The 19,336-nt window shown below is 38.0% G+C and overlaps 1 protein-coding gene across 4 annotated transcripts in view; it reads left to right on the top strand.

Annotated features, from left to right (window-relative positions):
• Nucleotides 1–567: 567 nt before the first annotated feature.
• LOC135103352 (bridge-like lipid transfer protein family member 3B) overlaps nucleotides 568–19,336 on the top strand; it is a 41,962-nt gene continuing 23,193 nt past the window's right edge. For 2 of the 4 annotated variants that reach the window (XM_064009409.1, XM_064009408.1), the window contains exons 1-12: nucleotides 568–728; nucleotides 5,620–5,821; nucleotides 6,179–6,373; nucleotides 6,533–6,640; nucleotides 7,049–7,166; nucleotides 7,726–7,892; nucleotides 8,157–8,376; nucleotides 15,647–15,767; nucleotides 16,128–16,278; nucleotides 16,839–17,028; nucleotides 17,612–17,644; nucleotides 19,006–19,098. In XM_064009409.1, the coding sequence (XP_063865479.1) occupies nucleotides 685–728; nucleotides 5,620–5,821; nucleotides 6,179–6,373; nucleotides 6,533–6,640; nucleotides 7,049–7,166; nucleotides 7,726–7,892; nucleotides 8,157–8,376; nucleotides 15,647–15,767; nucleotides 16,128–16,278; nucleotides 16,839–17,028; nucleotides 17,612–17,644; nucleotides 19,006–19,098 (1,642 nt within the window). In that variant the 5' untranslated portion in view covers nucleotides 568–684. Of the gene's footprint in view, nucleotides 729–5,204; nucleotides 5,364–5,619; nucleotides 5,822–6,178; nucleotides 6,374–6,532; nucleotides 6,641–7,048; nucleotides 7,167–7,725; nucleotides 7,893–8,156; nucleotides 8,377–15,646; nucleotides 15,768–16,127; nucleotides 16,279–16,838; nucleotides 17,029–17,611; nucleotides 17,645–19,005; nucleotides 19,099–19,336 lie in introns of those variants that run through there. The other 2 variants (XM_064009411.1, XM_064009410.1) reach the window with 2 other exon arrangements.

Here is a 19,336-nt window from a genome sequence, read left to right as displayed (position 1 = left end):
GCAAATAGAGAGGGAAGGACAGCCGGCAGATGGCAGATAACCCGGCAGATAAGGGATTCTAGATATCATCACAAGATATTGTTAAGATCTAAATGAGAGTTTCTACCATGAAGTGACAAAAATTGACCCCTGCATAACTACTCTTCATTATGATTTGCAATAGATGATTTTACAGACTTTGGAGATTATGCAATATAACAATGAATGCATGAATGTACGAACTTAAAAGTAAAAAAAAAAAAAAATCCTTAATTAATTTACCTAGCCTTCCTGTCAATTTTAGGAGAGATATAATGATCATCCTTATTTTCCGCTCATTTTTATATCCCTCTCCTGTCTTCCTATTATATCAAAAGAAAAGAGAGAGAGAGAGAGAGAGAGAGAGAGAGAGAGAGAGAGAGAGAGAGAGAGAGAGAGAGAGAGAGAGAGACTATTTGGGCTCCTGTTTATTTTTAGAAGAGAAATAATATTTAACCTTATTTTCTGCTCAATTTTAAACTCATAATCCATCTTTCTATATATTTGAAAGGAAAAGAAAAAAGAGATTATGAATGATAGAAGGGAGAAGGAGCAACGGCAGGGAGGTCAGAGAGCGGGCAAGCAACCGTCCTCCTCCATGGCCTGATAAATATGGGGCTGATTGATCGTTAATGTGACCTCCCTCGTGTGTCGCGGCCCCCAATCATGGCAGGGCTTATCAAAAACCAGATCCTCAAACACCTATCAAAGTAAGTACACGAGAGAGAGGGAAGGGAGAGTGGAGGAAAGCCAGAGGGAAAGCGAGAGCCGCCCCCACTCCACTCTTCCCTTCCTGTTGTTGTTTATCGTTCATTTCTTTCGTTCTCCGGTTGTTTTTTCGTTGTTATCTTTTATTTTTGTGTGCTTCAGTTTTGTTATGTTGTTGTGTTCTGTTCGTGTCTGTATTACTTGTGTTTTGTCCATTCCTTCTGTTAGTGTTATCAATTTTTTTTTATAACTTTTGTAGGTTATATCGTATTCCTTGATCAGAAGTCCGCTCCCTGTTTTTTTTTTTCTTTTTTATAACTTGTAGGTTATATCGTATTCTTTGATCAGAAGTCCGCCCCCTGTTTTTTTTTTTTTTTTTTTTTTTCCTCTCCTCCCCAACCCCTCTAACCTCTCAAACAAGCTTGGGAGCCTGTGGGGAATCGGGGCTTTTTGGGGGAGGATGAAAAATGTGAAATATTTGTGTTAAAAATCTAAGGAAATTTCTCTTAATATTTTGAAATTTCTTAACCTGACCTAAGCTAATCAGGGGGCTGCACTCCCTCTGGACAACCCCGCTAGGATATTAACTTAACCTAGCATAATCTAACTAGGGACCAAAAAAATTATACTTATGACTTACTGGTGTGATCACTGATATGAGTTCCTGATGTGGTGTGGAGATTCTCTCGATAATGGAGGTGGGTAGAACTTGGCAGCTTCCGTAATGAATGTGTGGAACCTCTTCTTTATGTCTATATCACAGCTTAAACATTGCTGTTGCTAAATATCCCACATAGTGACTTTTTTCCTACCAAACACTAGCACTTTTCACTTCACCTCCCTCCACTGGCTATTCATATTAACAGGTGACAGTGAGCCTTGATCACATGTCCTGACATGTCCCACAAATGAATGAAAAGTATAAATGAACCTACCGGGGACAGTCGTAATTGGTGGCCTCACGAATGGCAGCATATAATTAGAGGGATCAACTCTGTATTCATATTCATTCATATTCATATGTTTATTAACCACAATACATAAAATGGTAATCAATATCATTACAAATAATTATGGTCCAAGTAAAGTTACTAATCAAAGAACACAACCAAGAAAAGATCCTAAAAGTACATCCAGTACTCTAAAAACACCCAAAGCTGACTACACCAACTCAAAGCTGAATACTCAATTAAAAAAATTAAACAAAAATACAGAACAATAAAACTCAAATAAATAAGATAACTATGAAACGTGTTAAGAATTTTAAGAATAAAATTACTATTTAAAAAATGGTTGACTAACAAACTTACAAATCTCAAATACTTAAGGCAATAAGTCACACTAAAATATATATATACCATATCTTACACATAATTACAAATCTCAATTACTTAGAGGTAAATCACATTGAAATATATATACCAAATTTTATGCACACATGCGCACATAGTTACAAATCTCAATTACTTAAAGGGATAAATCACATTAAAATACATATACCAAATTTTACACATACATGCACATACATTCTCACACATGCACAAACTATATCAGTAACAATACTTGTACACAAAGAACATGATGTACTTGGTACATCATGAATATTCATCAAGGATATGGTGAATTATGGAGTACACCTTAACATAATCAGACCTCTCTAACAAAAAATTTTCAAAGGAGACATTACACTCCAGATGGATACATTGCATTCTGGGGCAATCCATCACTACATGGCATTCACTCCATACTTGTCCACACGAGCACAAGTGCTCCTCCATGGGCGAGTGCCCCCAACCACATTGGCTCCACCGCCCCTTTTCAACAGCAAGGGAGTGAGCACTAACTCTAAAACAAGTCCATGAAATAGCATTCTCATTCATTAATCTTGGTCTTACACCTGTAAATATCATAAACATTCAAACTTGGGTTCACAGACAAATACATACCCATTCTATTAGACTCTGATAACCTTATCTTTACCTTGATACCATTGATGGCAACCTGCACGTCATCAGTGTTCCTAGTTATTAGGTCCCTGACAGAGTGCGAGGTGGGACAGGTGTTCTGCAGCACAATGCATACAGTGTGAGACAGAGGGTCATCAGTCATGGCCTCTCTCTCATGCCACTTTTTGCTAAAAAAACTTGCACTGTTTAGACATCACAAGAGCCTTTAGTGGATACCCCAATTCCGTCAAACACAGGTCATCACACGTGGTCTTTCTAACACCCAACAATTGCTTAACACACCACATGTATAACTTGTGGACGGGGTTCATGTCGCCGTCTAACCATGACTCACAGCCATACAGTATGGTAGACATGAAAGCTGCGTGAAAACTTCGGCTTTTATATGAAAAGGTATATAATTATTTTTATTTATAAAATAAATAAATTTGAGTGCATGACATCTTTGATTGTGCATGCATCCTAATAGCAGTTGTTGTTGAGCCATCTGCAGTAAATATGCTGCCTAAATATGTATAGTGGTCACATAAGTTCACACTCACATCACCTGTATACATTATCATTTTATCCTCATTATATCCATTTATTACAAAAATTTGGTTTTAGTCTCATTTATCTTCATTCCATGCAAGATACAAAATGCATTCAAAATCCTCAATTTATGTACCATGTCCTACCTATTGGTTGACAAAAGCACTGTCTTATCCATGAGTAGAAGGATGTGTAACCAGGCCAAGAACCCATCTATGCCACAATTCTGTTTCTTCTTCTTCTTCTTCTTCTTTTGGCTGTTCCCATTTAGGGTCGCCACAGCAGATCATTCTTCTCCAACGTGCTTGATCTTCTGTGCCTTCCTCTGTCACGCCCACCACTTGCATGTCTCCCTTCACAGCATCAATTCTGTTTGATTAACTTAATTAAATAATTTACAAAGATGACGAACAATAAACACGATGTTGGAGACCCTTGTCATACACCTATCGTGGCTGAGATGACAGCACTGCCTAAAACAGAGTGAGTAATCTTATACATGGTGACCAAGGCTAACAGTATGGTAGCACCACATCCTAACCGCTTCAAGACCTCATATAAAACACCCTATCATAGGGTGCCACCCTTGTGGCACCCTATCATATGCTTGCGTAAAGTCAATAAATGTGACAAACAACTTAAATTTCTTTCAATGAGCAATACCACACAATAAACGCAATGTAACCACATGCTTAATGCATATGTTGCTACCCACAAATCCCAGTTACAAGCATTAGAAAATAATTTCAATATTTACTCTTGACTGGTGCAGAGCTCGCTGGACTTAGAAAATGTCTAAGTTGGCTACATTCGAGTGCCATTACAGCCATACTAGACATGTGCCCACCATTTTTTTTCGTTTATGGCAAGGTCACCAAGGCTTTTACATGACATGAGAGTTTTGTGCTTGTATGTCACATGGACGTCATTTTCAGATTAACTGGTTATACCATATTTCCTCTGGTATAGTGGAGTTCTGAAGACCAGGTATCTAAGCAAAAGACTGGGGATTGACCTGAATGCAAGGATCAGATTTTGTAGGTCAAAAATTCAGGAATCTAAGCATGATAGGAAGGGCCCCTAGCAACTTTTGTCTTTAGAAATTAAATGTTTACTATTACCAATAAACAAAACTAATCTTTGTCAGTTACTTAGTAATGAAGAGATGTGTTGTGCCTGTAGCAGATAAAGCTCATGAATATATACTTGATATACTACTGGACTTATTTTATATTGTGATTCCAATGGTCTTTGTTGAAATGCTGAACACAGGCTTTATCACCATATACATATAGTATTTAATAAAAACACCCGTAGATTGAAATACAGCTCCACATCACATGTCTTTGTTTATGTACATCCTTGCATCTGCAGGTGTTGTGACAAGAGGGAGGGAAGGGGAGAGAGAGAGAGAGAGAGAGAGAGAGAGAGAGAGAGAGAGAGAGAGAGAGAGAGAGAGAGAGAGAGAGAGAGAGACCTTAAATACCATACCAGTGATTCTTGGATGGTTTTGCCTGCTGTGGAAGGATGGAGGAAGCAAGTTGTGTATGAGACAAGCTTATTCAGACCTTGGCTCATTCAGCCCTGGGTGATTTAAACATCTAGTGGCCTATTCAGCCCTTGTTGCTAGCTTATTCAGTCCTCATAACCAATGACTGATCAGACCAAGAATGAGCCAAGGTCCAAATGAGTAATAACAATAACTGACCATGGGTTTAATTTTCTCCAGAAACTGCATCACCATTCAACTTTTTTTGCATGTAAAGATAAATGCATATCCATCACTGGAAACCAACTTTGGTTTGCCTTGCTCCCTAGAGACACTCAATAGCTCAGTACCAGACAGACTCAACTGGTAAGTAAAGATAACCTTATCATCTGTGTTGAAGTGGGGCTTTGCATTACACCCATTTTTAGCCTTTCCCTCCTCACTATCAGAGACATAGATAAGGCCTTCCTCTTGCTGCCTTTCACATCTCACTCTCTTCCAGGTCTGTCCTCCACTCTTCCTCCTCTTCACATATAGTGCCTTAGTGACAAGAAGAAAAGGAGGAGGAATGGAGGGGAGATCTGGAAGGGAGGAAAAGGGAAGGCCTTATCTGTGTCTTGGATAGTGGAGAGGGAAGAGGCTGTTTGTAGGTATGTAATACAGTGATATGTTCAACTTGTCTATTTTCCACAAGACTTCATACATATTGGCAGTAAAATGCCTAGTACTCACAGTGCCTCATCATCAGCATTCAGTGACCTGTTTGGGTGTGACGCATCAAAGGGTCTGAATCAGCCACAACAAGGGGTTGGATCAGTCAAAGATATGGTATTAACCTGGTCTGAATGAGCCTGCATCCATCGTGTATTGATAATGATAACTGGTTTCTGTTCTTTACAATTTCAGATTTGCCAAGAATGTTTCATCTGACAGTGTTAATGTTAGTACACTCAAAGGGGAGGGGGAGCTTACCAACCTGGAGCTCAATGAAACAGTTCTCACAGACCTCCTGGAGCTGCCCATCTGGCTCAGGATTACAAGGGCGCTGGTCAACAGAGTCAACCTTAAGATACAATGGACCAAGCTCAAGAGTGTCCCAATAGCTGTGGTGAGTGTTGCCCGCATGTGACCTTAGCTTTTACTCCTGAATTTTTGTGGATAGCCATCTGTGTTATGCCTAAGCTGAAATATAGTAGGGTGTTCCATGAGACTCTTCCTTTCCACCATCTGCTGACAGGGCCAGGAGTGTTGATGAGTGTATGAGTATGTGGGATTGCTGGCTTGGCATATAGATTGATAGATAGACAATAATGAAGTATGGTCCCATGTTGCAGAATTGCAATAATTTGTGTTTCATAATTTAATGGTATTTGGTGTGTTGTTACAATTGATCAGTTATTTGTTTTCATTCAGCAGTCTCATTTTTGTAGTTTGGCGGTGATAGCAAAGGTACATTTCCCTGTAGAGTCTGGATGAAGTGCAGGTGGAAATGGAGACCTGCAGTGAGCTGAGGTCCCATCAGTCGGGTTCCTCCGTCCTCCCTTCCTACGGCTCAGGTGGACGTTACGGCTTTGCTGACAAGGTTATTGATGGCATGACAGTCACCGTCAACTCAGTACTCATCACTTTCCGCAGCCATGCCTTCCATGCCACTTTTCAGGTGAGTGATTGAAGTGATACAAGTAGTATTGTTGTGAACTTAGAGATGAGGAGTTAAATATTGTTAGTTTTTTACCAAGTCAAATTACTAACCAATTATTAATTAATTTGTAAACAACATATACTATGATGTGAGGATTAGTATGTTTTGTAATTTCAGCTATCCAGAATTGTTCTGGACTCCAAAAATCCCCTCTGGCAGAAAGCAGACTTAAGGCAAACAAGGTTGAAGGATGTTGACCGAGGAGAACTACTTATATTTAAAGAGGTAACATTCTTTATATTTACTTGAATATTGACCTCAGATATTAAGAACTAATTAGCAAGTTATCTGTTTATTTATGTTTACCAATCCACTTGGTATAAATGACCAAACATGACCAATATCTTACTCTTTCTTGGGAGATGACCAGGCCATCCAGGGGTGCTGCTGTGAGCACTTGCACTGCTTCACAGTGCATTCCCTCATGCCTGCTTCATTTGACACATTGCTTTTAGTTTTGTTCAACTTACCATTCATTCCTTTCACACTGCACACATCTCCCATAATTTCTGAGGCAATGACTTTAATGACTAAAGCAGGACATATTCAGTTTTGAATATGTCCAATTCCTTGGACACATTTTATATGTTCTGTGTCATGATCTCCATGAAGTAAGTCTTTGTGTACCCACAGTTGTCTTGGCAAACACTGCGTGTTGAGGCCAAGTCCACATGTGACCAGGCCCTCACCCCCCTGAGGCTCATCACTAACCAGGCTCGCTGCAGGATCACCATCAAGAAGAAATTGACTGGTTAGTGCATATTTCTTCCAGCTCATGAAATTAATTAAGAAGTTAGATTATAAGAGAAACTAAAGATTTGCATAGATTTGGATGTTGAAATGCTGTCCTTACAAAATAGTAAGAGGCTGAGACACTTAGTCAAGAGAGATAGTCAGTGTGGTTGAGCAGAGGCTGATGGTGTTGACAGTGTGGAGTAATGCACCATAAGAAGCACTACAAAGCCTGCAAACAGCAGCCATCAGTGTAAGCCCTTTGTAGGCTGGTGAAGGACTGGCAGGTGTGGGTGTTGAGGTGCTGCCAGCCAGTAGTGTTTAGAGACTGGTAAGGGAATAAACATTGACTGTAGATTTTGACTTTTCCTATTAATTTTTTTATTTGTTTTATTTTTCTTATTGAAAATGCATGACTGAAATGTGAGTAGATTGCAGTTTGCTTGTATCCTGGTACCTATATCAGTGCAGAATTGTAAGTAGTTTGGCAGTGATGACTTGACTTTTGATGGAAGTTTTACATAGAAAGTTCAGAAATAAATGTGAGCACTGACTGTATGGGCATTGTGTGGCGGCAGACTGCTCAGTGGTGGGATGCCGGCTGGTGCTGCTCATGGACGACCTGCTGTGGGTGTTGACTGACTCACAGCTCACTGCAGCATTCCACTTTATTGACTCCCTCTCAGACTTGGTGAAGCAGGCAGCTCAGGAGTCACAGAAAACTAAGGCTGTGAGAAAGCTGGAGGTAAGATTGTCAACTATTCTAGAAGTTGAAGATAGCTTAGTTTTGTTTTTATTTTGATCTCTGTTTCAGTATTTTTCTTTCTGTTGTTGATGAATATTGTAACTAATCTTAATCCACTAAATTGTCCTACCATTTTCAGTCATTTTAGTTTTGTTTGCATTTTTATTTCTGATGAAAAATGTTTGCTATTTCAGTATTTTCTCTCCATTGTTGAAAAAACATTGTGACTTATTTTAATGTGGTAAATTATTTTTTCCTTTCCAGTCTCTGCCAGAGTTTCAGGTCCAGCTGGCCCAACAGGTGCAGCAGGCACGGGGAAGTGGGAGCTCCCAGGGCCGGGGATCCTCATCAGGGGGGAGCAGTTCTCGGTCCTCCTCATCCCAGTCCAATGTTGTTAAGGTGTTCAGCAAGTATGATGTGCCAGAGACCTCCTATCATTTTTATTCAGAAAGAATTGATCTGCACTTCTGTGATGACCCCGGACGTAAGTACTGATGAGTGGATACTTGCGTGTTGCTGTTGAAACTAATGTTGAACAAATTATTCTTGTGCATGTACAAGAGCATATTCTTCTACTTTCCTGATGCCCTGAGCTGATCCAGCTTTCATCAGTTTTCTGTGTTAAATCTGAACACATTATGGCTGCTGAGTTTTCACTTTATGGTAAATGTAAGGTGCAAGAAAATTCAAGTAAAATTACAGTATTTTTCTTGTCAGTCTCAATTCAGCTCATGTGAGCATAAAATTTCACAACACTAGTGGCCACTGTTTCTTATTTTTTAAGTGTGTTGATGTCATGACATATAAGCACCTCGAGTAATAATCTAAGTTTAGCTTTTATTCTAATATTTTGTCTTTATTCTCCTTTATATTATAATTTTTCTCTTACCTTGTAGATTTAGAAATGAGGATATTAATTTATTTGCCTTCTATAAACAACGCACAAATTTTCCTTTGAACATGCTACTTGAATTTTGCAGGAGGTAAGATATCACTAACAGGCTTGAGAATGTAGAAGACATGATCCCTGCATGACGAGTCATTGATATTAAGACTCAGGCTTGCTCAGTCTGCAGTTATTAGTCTTGTATAGTTTCGTGCTTGTTACATCTGTACTTGCAGCAGATTATTCCATATCAGCTAAGTCTCACTTCTGACACTGAAATGGCATTCAAATGATGTTTATTGTCTTCTTAAAAACAGCAGAATATACTTACTCTCTCGATAATATATAACTGTTTAACATAAAAGACACACTAATTTTGATTAACATATCAGAAAGTAGGGAAGATTTAAGTAAGGACAGGATTGTTCAGGTAAAATAATTTGTATTAAATTCCACTCGAAATTCAACTGCATTCCCATTAAAGTTTGGTGTAAATCTTGGAGGTGATGCATCTAGAAGAGGGATTGAGTTATATTAGAAAGTTGTATGTACTCCCAAGATGACCCATGTCACCTAGGCCAAGGCTGATCCAAGACTGAGTGTCATTGACTAATGTCAGACAGCTTGTGACAGGTATCTAGATTAAGTGTAATATGTATGTATGGGTAACGTGAGCCCTCTTTTAGCCATTAGCAAATCAAGGAACTTGTGATATACAGAATATACACAATATACAAGATATGCAAAAGTTTGCAGAATTGACATCCTGTCATGTTAAACAAACAGAAGGATGTAATACAGGTGATATGGATGATGAAATTCTACAACACTTACATCAGAAATTTAAATTGCGCATTATTTTCATAAAATTTTTGGTCAGTGTACTACACTGACATGACCCAGCAGGTACATTGTCTGGTACAGGGGTCCACACACAGTAGGCTCCCAAATAATACAAATGTTTGGTGAAGACAAGAATTTGTTACTTGAAATTCCTGCTATTAATACATGTAACCCATGGAAAAGGCAAGCTGTGTGGACTTTTTTTTTTTTTTTTTTTTTTTTTTTTGTGTGTGTGTGTGTGTGTGTGTGTGTGTGTGTGTGTGTGTGTGTGTGTGTGTGTGTGTGTGTAACTCAATTTCTTAAAGTTCATTCATTTTGATTTGTGTTTTGTGTTATTTGAGACCTGTTGGTACCACTAGATAATTTTTAGATGTTTTGTAGCACCTGCCATTCCAAATCAAGCTCTGATTTAGTAGAACAGGGAGTCTTATGATACTTTGGGTATGTAGAGAGGATGGGCGAAGTGTTTGGTGAAGAGGATAACTGGATTAGATGTTCTGGGTGTAAGGCTGAAGTAAAGGCCTTGAATGGGATGGATGTACAGTGTGATGAAAGTGTTTAGTATAAGAGGAATATATGTGGAGCAAAGAAGAATGGCTGCACATGATATGGCTGAATAGACAGATGTGAATACATAAATGAAGTGGCCTCCCTGGTGGTTATGATAAGGCCACCTGTATCTGATATGATTCACTGGTTTCATCAGATGTGGGTAAAGGGACAGCTCTGTTATGAGGTAGCAGATCAAACCACATTTTGGTAACAGGCTGTGATGTAGAGAGACGTGAGTGTGCTTGGACACCTGACACAAGTTTGATGGTGGTTGATGAGTGTCTGTCCTCTTCTCTGTACAGGCCTAGGGTGTATGTGTGTGTGGTATGTGTGTATGTCTGTGAGTGTGTGTGTGATTTGCATGGTCTGAAATTACAGCCAGATGATCATATGTCCTTGTCTCATTTAGTTGATCATTACTTTAAGCTCATAAATATTTAGCATTTACTATGTCCTTATCTAGATCATTCACTTTATCACTACACTAATAGATAAAACTGTATTTGTGTCCTTCAAGCATCTTGTGTTCTTCAGCTTCTTATCTTGCCCTTTTATATTTCCCAGGTTTCTCAGAAACATGCCCTCTGTGTCAAACCCCTCCATTCCTGTCATTGTTCTGTACATTGCTGTTGTGTCTTTTTTTCCTTCTTCCAATGATGTCATACGTAATCTACCCAAACTCTCTGCCTTATTTTGTGAGTGGCTGTATGTTTCCAGTTTTATTTTGTGAGTGGCTGTATGTTTCCAGTTGTGTGCCCTGAAGTGTCTGCATCATTTGGTGTCGATAATAGATATTGTGGAGTTACAACAAATCTTTGCTACATCGGAACATTAGTGTTAAGCCAGTCTTGCAGTAATGAATGATAAGTGTGACCTGCATTAGAGATAAACTACATCAAAACAGTTTAAAAGTTCGGACATGTGACCAGAATTTCTGTCTAATCCTACCATGTGCATTTTTATTAGCTATCAATGGTAATGGATTCAAGTAACAAAAAGTGAACTGTTGTAAATATTACCTCATTAATTAGAAAGGGTGTATTATTTTTAGGAATATATAAAGAGTAGATTCAAGGAGAGTGACTGTAACAAAGTTAATACCTGTACCAGTCTGTTAGTGTTGGTGCCGCATGGACCTTTGTCACCACTAACAGTGTCCAGCATGTCAACACGACCACACCACAGGAGCACCCATCCAGTGTCTGGCCGTATTTCTTAATTCATGGATTTTATCTTTGTTATTTATTAATTACAGACATTTTATCCTTTATGAGTATACCTTGTACTCACTGCTCCCATGCCTTTCCTCACTGTATTCATGATTTTATAGGCACCAGCACTCATTGTAGCCCTTTTGCAGGTTGATTCTTTAGATTTTTCTGAAACCATTGCAACAATAGAATGCCAGATTTTCAGAACATACTTTTACTTAAACCATTCCTCTTGCACATTTGCTTCATGCCTCTGTACACCATAGATGGATCATTATTCTTCCTCAGAGTAAGAGGATCTTTCATTGGTGCCACAACTTGTCAGTTAGGAATGCACATGAATGATTAATTATCACACTTCATTTGTAACTGCCATGCTTAAGGCAGGGGAGATATGATGTTTTTACTCTACCCTTCTCTTCATGGCTTTCTGGCCATCATTTTTTAGCCATTCTGAAAGAAAGCTGTGATGTAACAATTTTTTTTTGTGGTCTTGGTGATGATACTGTATGTAACAGAGATGATAAACATTTGAGTTCATTTTCTTCTAATACAAAAGATATTGAATCTGAGAAAACACTAAGAAACAATTGACCTTCGGTTAGTTCTGAATCCGAGAAAACACTAAGAAATAATTGACTTTCAGTTTGTTCTGAATCTGAGAAAACACTAAGAAACAATTGACTCTTAGTTTTTGTTTCATACAAAATATACATACTCTCACGTGTAATTTGCTCTTTGAAAGCTGTACTGTAGGTTTAGGGATTGTTGAGAAATGCATGCATACCTCTTTTATATCAGCAAAAATTTGCACCCGATAATGTTTTTTTTTATCACTGTGTCTACCTTATCAAGATGAATAAACAGAATGGTTCTCATGGTAAATGTGGAATGACTGTAGATACTTTTATCATGAAGAATATTTAACCAAGAAAAGTTGATTAATCATAATGTAAAAATTTATTTTGGTATCTTCTGCAATCAATAATTGATTGTATCATCATGATCGTTGCTGTCATGGAAGGAAAAAAATAGCATATGTGTTGTAGGCTTCCAGCTCCAGGAAATTGCAAAGGAGAGTGCCTATTGCCACAAATTTTCCTCATCCTCTCACAAACAACACTGACAACACAGGATTCTGATGACATTCTTAAGAAGTGCACCTATCACTTCAGCATCAGCAAGATACTTGAGCTTAACAGCAAGGTACATGAAATAGTTGACAATGATCTCAGTAAATCAACACACACTTCGTCCAAGGAGTTGTTACCATCCACCACCATCCACCATATGATCCATTAGAACCTATGCTACTGTTCCCATATTCTTAAGAGAAGCCAGTTCATGTCCCAGCCTGTGCAGGAGAGGTATCTGACTGAAGCAAAGAAACTGCTAAGAAGAATCAGGGATCCTGAGAAGAATGTCCAGTGGAGATTCTCTTTAAATAAGAATAATTTTGACCATGATCAGAATGCTAATAGGATGAATAGCTGATGGTGTGCAGGAATTCAAGTCAAAGATTTCATGACTTGAATTCTATGTTGAAAATATTGGAAAGAAACACCAACAAGCATTTCTGCAACACTCTTCATTCCACCAGGCATGCCAGCATCATGACCATGAAAAGTGTCCAGGTTGCCAATGATGGATTCGTTGAATAGTTACACATTTTTTTGGATCAACTGTTGTAGAAAATATCAGTTCAATAAAGTGTTTGTTTGTGTTGAGTGTATTTTCCATTTAGATATGCATGAATTTTCCACATTTGCCATGAAAAAGATAGTGTAAGTTCACTCCATTTCAGTTGTAATCACCTTTTTTATTTGTTTGCAATGTAAGTGTCACACTTTGTTTGACCACATTTTCACAGCTTCCCATTATGGCAGCCAGACACATAAATGAAAACTACAATTCTGGGGCATTAAGTTAATTTTTTGTGTTCGTTTGTGTCCGTAGGTCACAGTTTAGTTGAAGTTGCATGTGAAAGACTTATGCCACTAGATAGGCAGAAATGTGCCAGGAAAGAGTTCCAGCCACCAAAAAAACACACCTGTTCATTCTGTCCATGGAGCAAAAATGATCCATCCACCATATGGCTGCAGTGTGTTGTAGTTTTGAGTGGAGGTGAAAGCAATGGATCAATGAATCTTTTCTGTGGTCTGTGGTGCAAGTAACACTTAATTAATTGAAGCTTTTGGTCACTGTATGATGATCCTGTTGCTTACTGGCATCCACCACCTCACCTTTGTTGCTTCTCATGCCCTTAACTTGAGATGTATGTAGAAGTCATACATGGGTCCACAAGAATAATTGGTAGTGAAGCAAAGAAAAAGATGATTGAGACTGACACATTGCTTAGTTGAACATGGACAGTATTAATATTGGTTTTTAAGTGAAATGCATTACATTTAGGAATCTTGTCTTTCTTGATATTGTTGCTATTTAGGACAATTTTTCAGCTGTTCATTGGAGGGAGTCTGGCTTTTTGTTTACAAAGATATAGTATGAACACAGGTTTGAAGAGTTTTATCTGCAAGAGTGTGAGGAAAGTTTATCACAGTGGCTTACATAACAAGGGAAAATGGATGGAAAATTAGGAAAATTTGAAAGTTTTGGGCAAGGAGAAATACAAAATTATAAAAGTAGCAGAAGCTGTGGGAATGCAGATGTACGACATGAAGAGTAACTTATTTTCCCAGTTTCATTGCTCCTTACAGTTATGGATATTGACTGGTTTGTGCAGTTAGAATGTTGCAGATATTTTCATTGTCTTGTCACATTACAACATATGAAATAATGACATTATGGTTTTCTAACTAAAAAATCTTACTGTAATGCAATTTGGTTTAAGTTAACATGAATTGCATAAGAAGTTCGTTTTTGGTATTCAGGGCTCAAAGTACAGCTGCAATAAGTTGGCATAGAGAAAGAACAATTAGATTAGACTGCTATTGCTATCAGATTACTTATAGAAATTTTTATATTTGATTCAGCATGCAGTGCTGATTATTTTGATTAAGATTAAATCTTCAGCAAACCATGTGGGAATTATAAAAGTTGCCAGTCATTTGGTGCAGAAGTGGCTTAATATCTCTGCTCATGTTGTTCACTGTTCGGAATTATCATTGAGTAGTAAGTCTCAATATACAAAAGTGTGTGCCATTAACAATAATGTAAAAAAAAAGAAAAGTTTACTTTTGAAATTGACTTGGCAAATTTTGACTTGTATATGTAGAGAGAGAGAGAGAGACATTCTCTCTCTCTCTCTCTCTCTCTCTCTCTCTCTCTCTCTCTCTCTCTCTCTCTCTCTCTCTCTCTCTCTCTCTCTCTCTCTCTCTCTCTCTCTCTCTCTCTCTCTCTCTCTCTCTCTCTCTCTCTCTCTCTCTCTTTGAAACTCATGGAATGCATAAGTTGTTTTTATTTTCAAGCTTAGATCTTACAAACTTTCTGGCAATATGTGTTTCTAATGTTACATATATTGTTCTGGAACTATCTTGAGGCTTACTGCTCTTTCACAAAATCAGAGACTGAATTTGTTGGTTACATTCCCACATTGAAACACTGCATACTGAAATTAAGTCACAAGATATATGTATACAAAAAATGTAACCTACTTGTTGCTAGCTTGAATCTTGATGAAATTTTTGGATTGAAGAGGACTGTGTAGGTGCTCTTTGTTTACTTAGTGTACTTCCCGCATTTATAATTTGGCAAAGTTTTCAAACAGTCTAGAGATTAGTTCTGTGGAGAACATGGATTTCTGGTTTGCAGAAGTGGTGGGAAGATTTTTCTCCCCTTACGCTGTGTTCTTCAAAGCAGGATATCTGTTTTGTTTCTCCCTTTCTTTTCTCTTCTTTCAATATTTTTCATTATATTGCTATTTCATATCTTTCATATCCTTCATTTACATAGGATTTTTGAAAGTGGCAACTAGAAGTAGTACTTATTTATTTTGCTATGGTTAATGACTAGAATATGACATTAACTATCCCAGGATCTTATTTAGTCTGAATGCTTAAACATGCATCACAGTCATTGCTGATTAGTTTGCTGCTACAAGCAGTACTCATGGTGTAGCAAGGGCCAGCATGTATCTGCTGTGGTGCCAGAAATACAGGTGCTAGCAGAGAAAGACACAATTATATGTATTTTTAAGTGGAAAACAAGCCTCAGACTTCGTTATAAATGTCAGGAGAATTGTGTGCTTTAAAGTTATGAGCCATTTCATTTAGGCATTATTAACGCTTATGAATTTGTTGCAGCTGGGCGGTCTAGTCACCCTGACCTCTCAGGAGGGGCAGCCTTGCAGGTCACTCTAGCCCAGCTGGAAATAGACTTTTATCCTTACCACTTGGCAGCTGGAGACAGAGGACACTGGGTCAAGTAAGTCACTGGGTGGTCCAGAATAATGTTCATCTATCTACGTATCTTCTGTATTTGCTGTCTGTTTCTAAGGACTGTTTCTAAGGACTTCCCCTTGAGTGAGTCATGGCAAAAGAGTCTCTATTTCTTCATTGTTATTATTTCATTTATTGTGTTCATTATAATATAAGTTGTCTTCAATGTTTTCAGTGTTTCATTAAACTATTCTTGTAGTTTAGTTTATTTTTCCCATTTAATTTGCCCAGTTCTTCATGGTTGTTGTCTGTAATGAATAATGTTTTCAGTATTCCACTCACTAACAGAAATGATGAACTAATGCTTTTCTGAACAACATTAACAACATTTTGATGACTTTCCCAGATACTCAACAGAGTGTGGGCCGGCAGTGTGGGCCCATGCAGCTTTAGCACAGTTCAAGACACTCCTTACTGACACTCTCAACTCCAGCCGATCCTCGCACACTCCTCTGGCACGGGCACCGCCCCACACACGCCACGACACTCCACATCAGGTAGGCAAAATCATAAAAAGGAAAAGGTAGAGAATACAAGAAATTTATATGACAGAAGTTAGTAAAATTTTTCTCATCAGTTTTGAAGGACATGCTCCAGTGTGGTTTCTAAACAGCTCTCGGAGGTGCATCACAACGTGCAACTTACTTAGCAGGTTCAGGACTAGGTTTATTAGTCTTTTCTGGGGACCTCCTGCCAAATCTTCCTTGAATTACTGTGTGCCTTTCTACCTTACACTTTAAAAATTTAATCATGGCTTTTTTTTTTTTTTTTTTTTTTTTTCCCATTGTCTTTCCATGCACTTGGCTGAATTAAAGCAGTCTGCCTGTTCCAACTACCTTGCTAAATTTTAGCCATTTCTTGTCATAGCATTGCACAGTGATCTCATTAAGATCATCATCTCATTAAGATGACATCTTTGATAGCCCAAGTTTTATTTGCATAAAGAATTGCACTTCTGTCCTGTCCCATTTGCCAGAGGTAGAGTGCATTGCTGTAATACTGGAGGTTTCCCTGAACGAGTGTGGAATATAATGTGTGGACTCTTGTGTCCCTTCAGAGTTCAAGTGGCCGAACGGCAGCAACACCACCTGGTGACGGAGTGGCCCAGGTTAGTCCTCTGAAGGGAGTGGTGGCAACTCAGCTGAAGAAGTTGATGTCCTCTTGCTGTGTGCTGAGGGTCAATGATTTCTGTGTGTACCGAGTCTCCACCTCCAAGCGAAAGCAAACACCAAAGGAATTTGTTTCAGGTAATTTAAACCACCAGCTTTATGTTTTACTTTTGCTTTTTTCTTACCTTTCTTAAACCTTTGTGCTAAATGAAGGGCAGCTTGTAATAATGAATTTGCTTGCACAGTTGAGTAAATGGAGTAGGTTAGGCTTTTATGTTACAATATGTTATTTTTAGCATGGACAATATGTATCCCTGATAGAAATAAATTCCTTATTGCAAATTCTTAATATGTTGATGTACATTGATAATTATTTGCATAATTCAGCATTGTTTTGCTAACTGTTCCTTTACTGTAACAGGTTTGCATTTTTTTGTACCCTGTGACTTCTGTTGTGTCTTTCATGTTTTTTGGGGACAGGTACTCTGAAGCAACACACAAAACTGACTAAGCTGTGTCAGTGTGAGAATCTGTAGACAGAGTACTTTAGGCCACTTCTGAAAGAAGTATTTTTGGGTCAGGGGAAGGGTGGAGTAAACTTAATTTTAAGGATATAGCATTGCCAGCAGCATTTTAGTCTTTTTGATGGTTCCTACACTGCCTGTGTCTCTTTGTCTGTGTTTTCTAACTTAAAAATCTCTTGCTTCCCAACTGCGTGAAGCCGGACACTACAAAAAACAACGGAAGAAGACAGGTGATCCCATTTACTTGTAGCTTCGTGCCCATTGCCCAAACACCTCTTCCTCTCTCTCTCTTCCATAGTAATAGACTCTTCCTCCCTTGCATCTGCTTTCTGCTCTTAAAGATGGCTTCTTAAGTATAATTATTCTGCATGTTCAGCAATGAGTATTATGGTGCTGGTGCTGGTACTGCTCAAATTTTTCTCAGAAGCATGAAATTTCACACACAACCTACCTTGCCATCGTCTGTGTAGCTGTTGAGTGGTGAGCAGTCAAGCCAGAATTACTCAGGTATTATTTATTTTTTTTCCCTGTAGATTGAAGTTGTTGATCACTTCATCCTGTACTGTATTGAATGTCAGGTTAGCCTTGCCCTGGAAACATGAGTATACATTTGATAATATGCAATTTCTTCTTCATTTTATGTACAGAAGTTGTAGTATCAGTGTTTTTTTGAGTACATTGGTAATACTGTTATATGTAGATGACTATAGCTTTAGTTTGATTCTTGATGATGGTGTTAGGTGTTGGGCATGTGTAATGTACAGAACATTGACCGTTAAACATTGAACATTATGTATGATTTAGGCTTAGGATTAGTCACTAATTAAGTTACAGATTGAATTTCTTACAGATACTGATTTGTAATTTAATATTTGTATTTCATGTGACAAGAGAGATGTAGCTAACATGGCATTGCTTGTTTTGCAAGGATTTTATGATAATGATTCATTATGCAGTACTTGTGTCATTGCTCATCAAACCTTATTTCTTCAGTAGCCTGTAACTAGAACAAAGACAGCTTTAGGCATCTTTACATGCTATACAAATACTATGTTGTAGACAGTGCTGCTACTAGGAAGGGTGGACCTATATATATATATATATATATATATATATATATATATATATATATATATATATATATATATATATATATATATATGTTATATGGTAACATGCTTAGGGATCACTGGAGACTGAAAGGTGGAGAAGAGTATAAAAACAGTCACATGATGGAGACCCACTGTTGGCTACACCAGTGGCACATTAACACTTACAGAGACAATGGAAGCCTGTTGGTTCTCACATGTTCTTTGGTGGTGGGCAGTATTGGAATTGAATCTCACAACTAACATTAATGTTGAAGTTCTTATAATTTCTCTTAATAACAAATATAAAATATAGATAAAAATATAAATAAAAAAAAGTGCTCAAAATCAGTTGGAGAATTAAGTACCAAAGAATATTGTCGTAGCCATGATGAATAATGTCTCACACAGTATCACACTTGCAGAAGCATTTGTGTTTTTGAAAAGTGTTTATTATTAACTTTGAAGGAAGCATTGAGGCAAAAATTCATCTCACCTTGCAGGGGACAAAGGCAAGTTCAAGCTGCCCACACAGGTAGCCAGCCTACACCTGGAGTTTACTGTCTACTATTTCCCAGCAGCCACAGATTTTCCAGGTTTGTGTTTCTTTGTCACAAGGTGGTCAGGGGGCAGTACTGAGAACTTCAAAACAGGAATTTCTCCTTGGGATAATTTGACATGTAAAAGTATTATAACTACAAAGACAGTCAAATTAATGGTACTGACACACAGTACCATTGTGTACAAAAAAGATAATTCATACTTTTATGTTTTTAAATTAACTACTTCCAAAGTAATGTGTTGAAAGAATTATGGTAAATGAGTTAAGTCATC

The sequence above is a fragment of the Scylla paramamosain genome, chromosome 9 (assembly GCF_035594125.1).
Source record: "Scylla paramamosain isolate STU-SP2022 chromosome 9, ASM3559412v1, whole genome shotgun sequence".
Lineage (NCBI taxonomy): Eukaryota > Metazoa > Arthropoda > Malacostraca > Decapoda > Portunidae > Scylla > Scylla paramamosain.
This window is presented reverse-complemented; position numbering and strand designations above follow the sequence as displayed.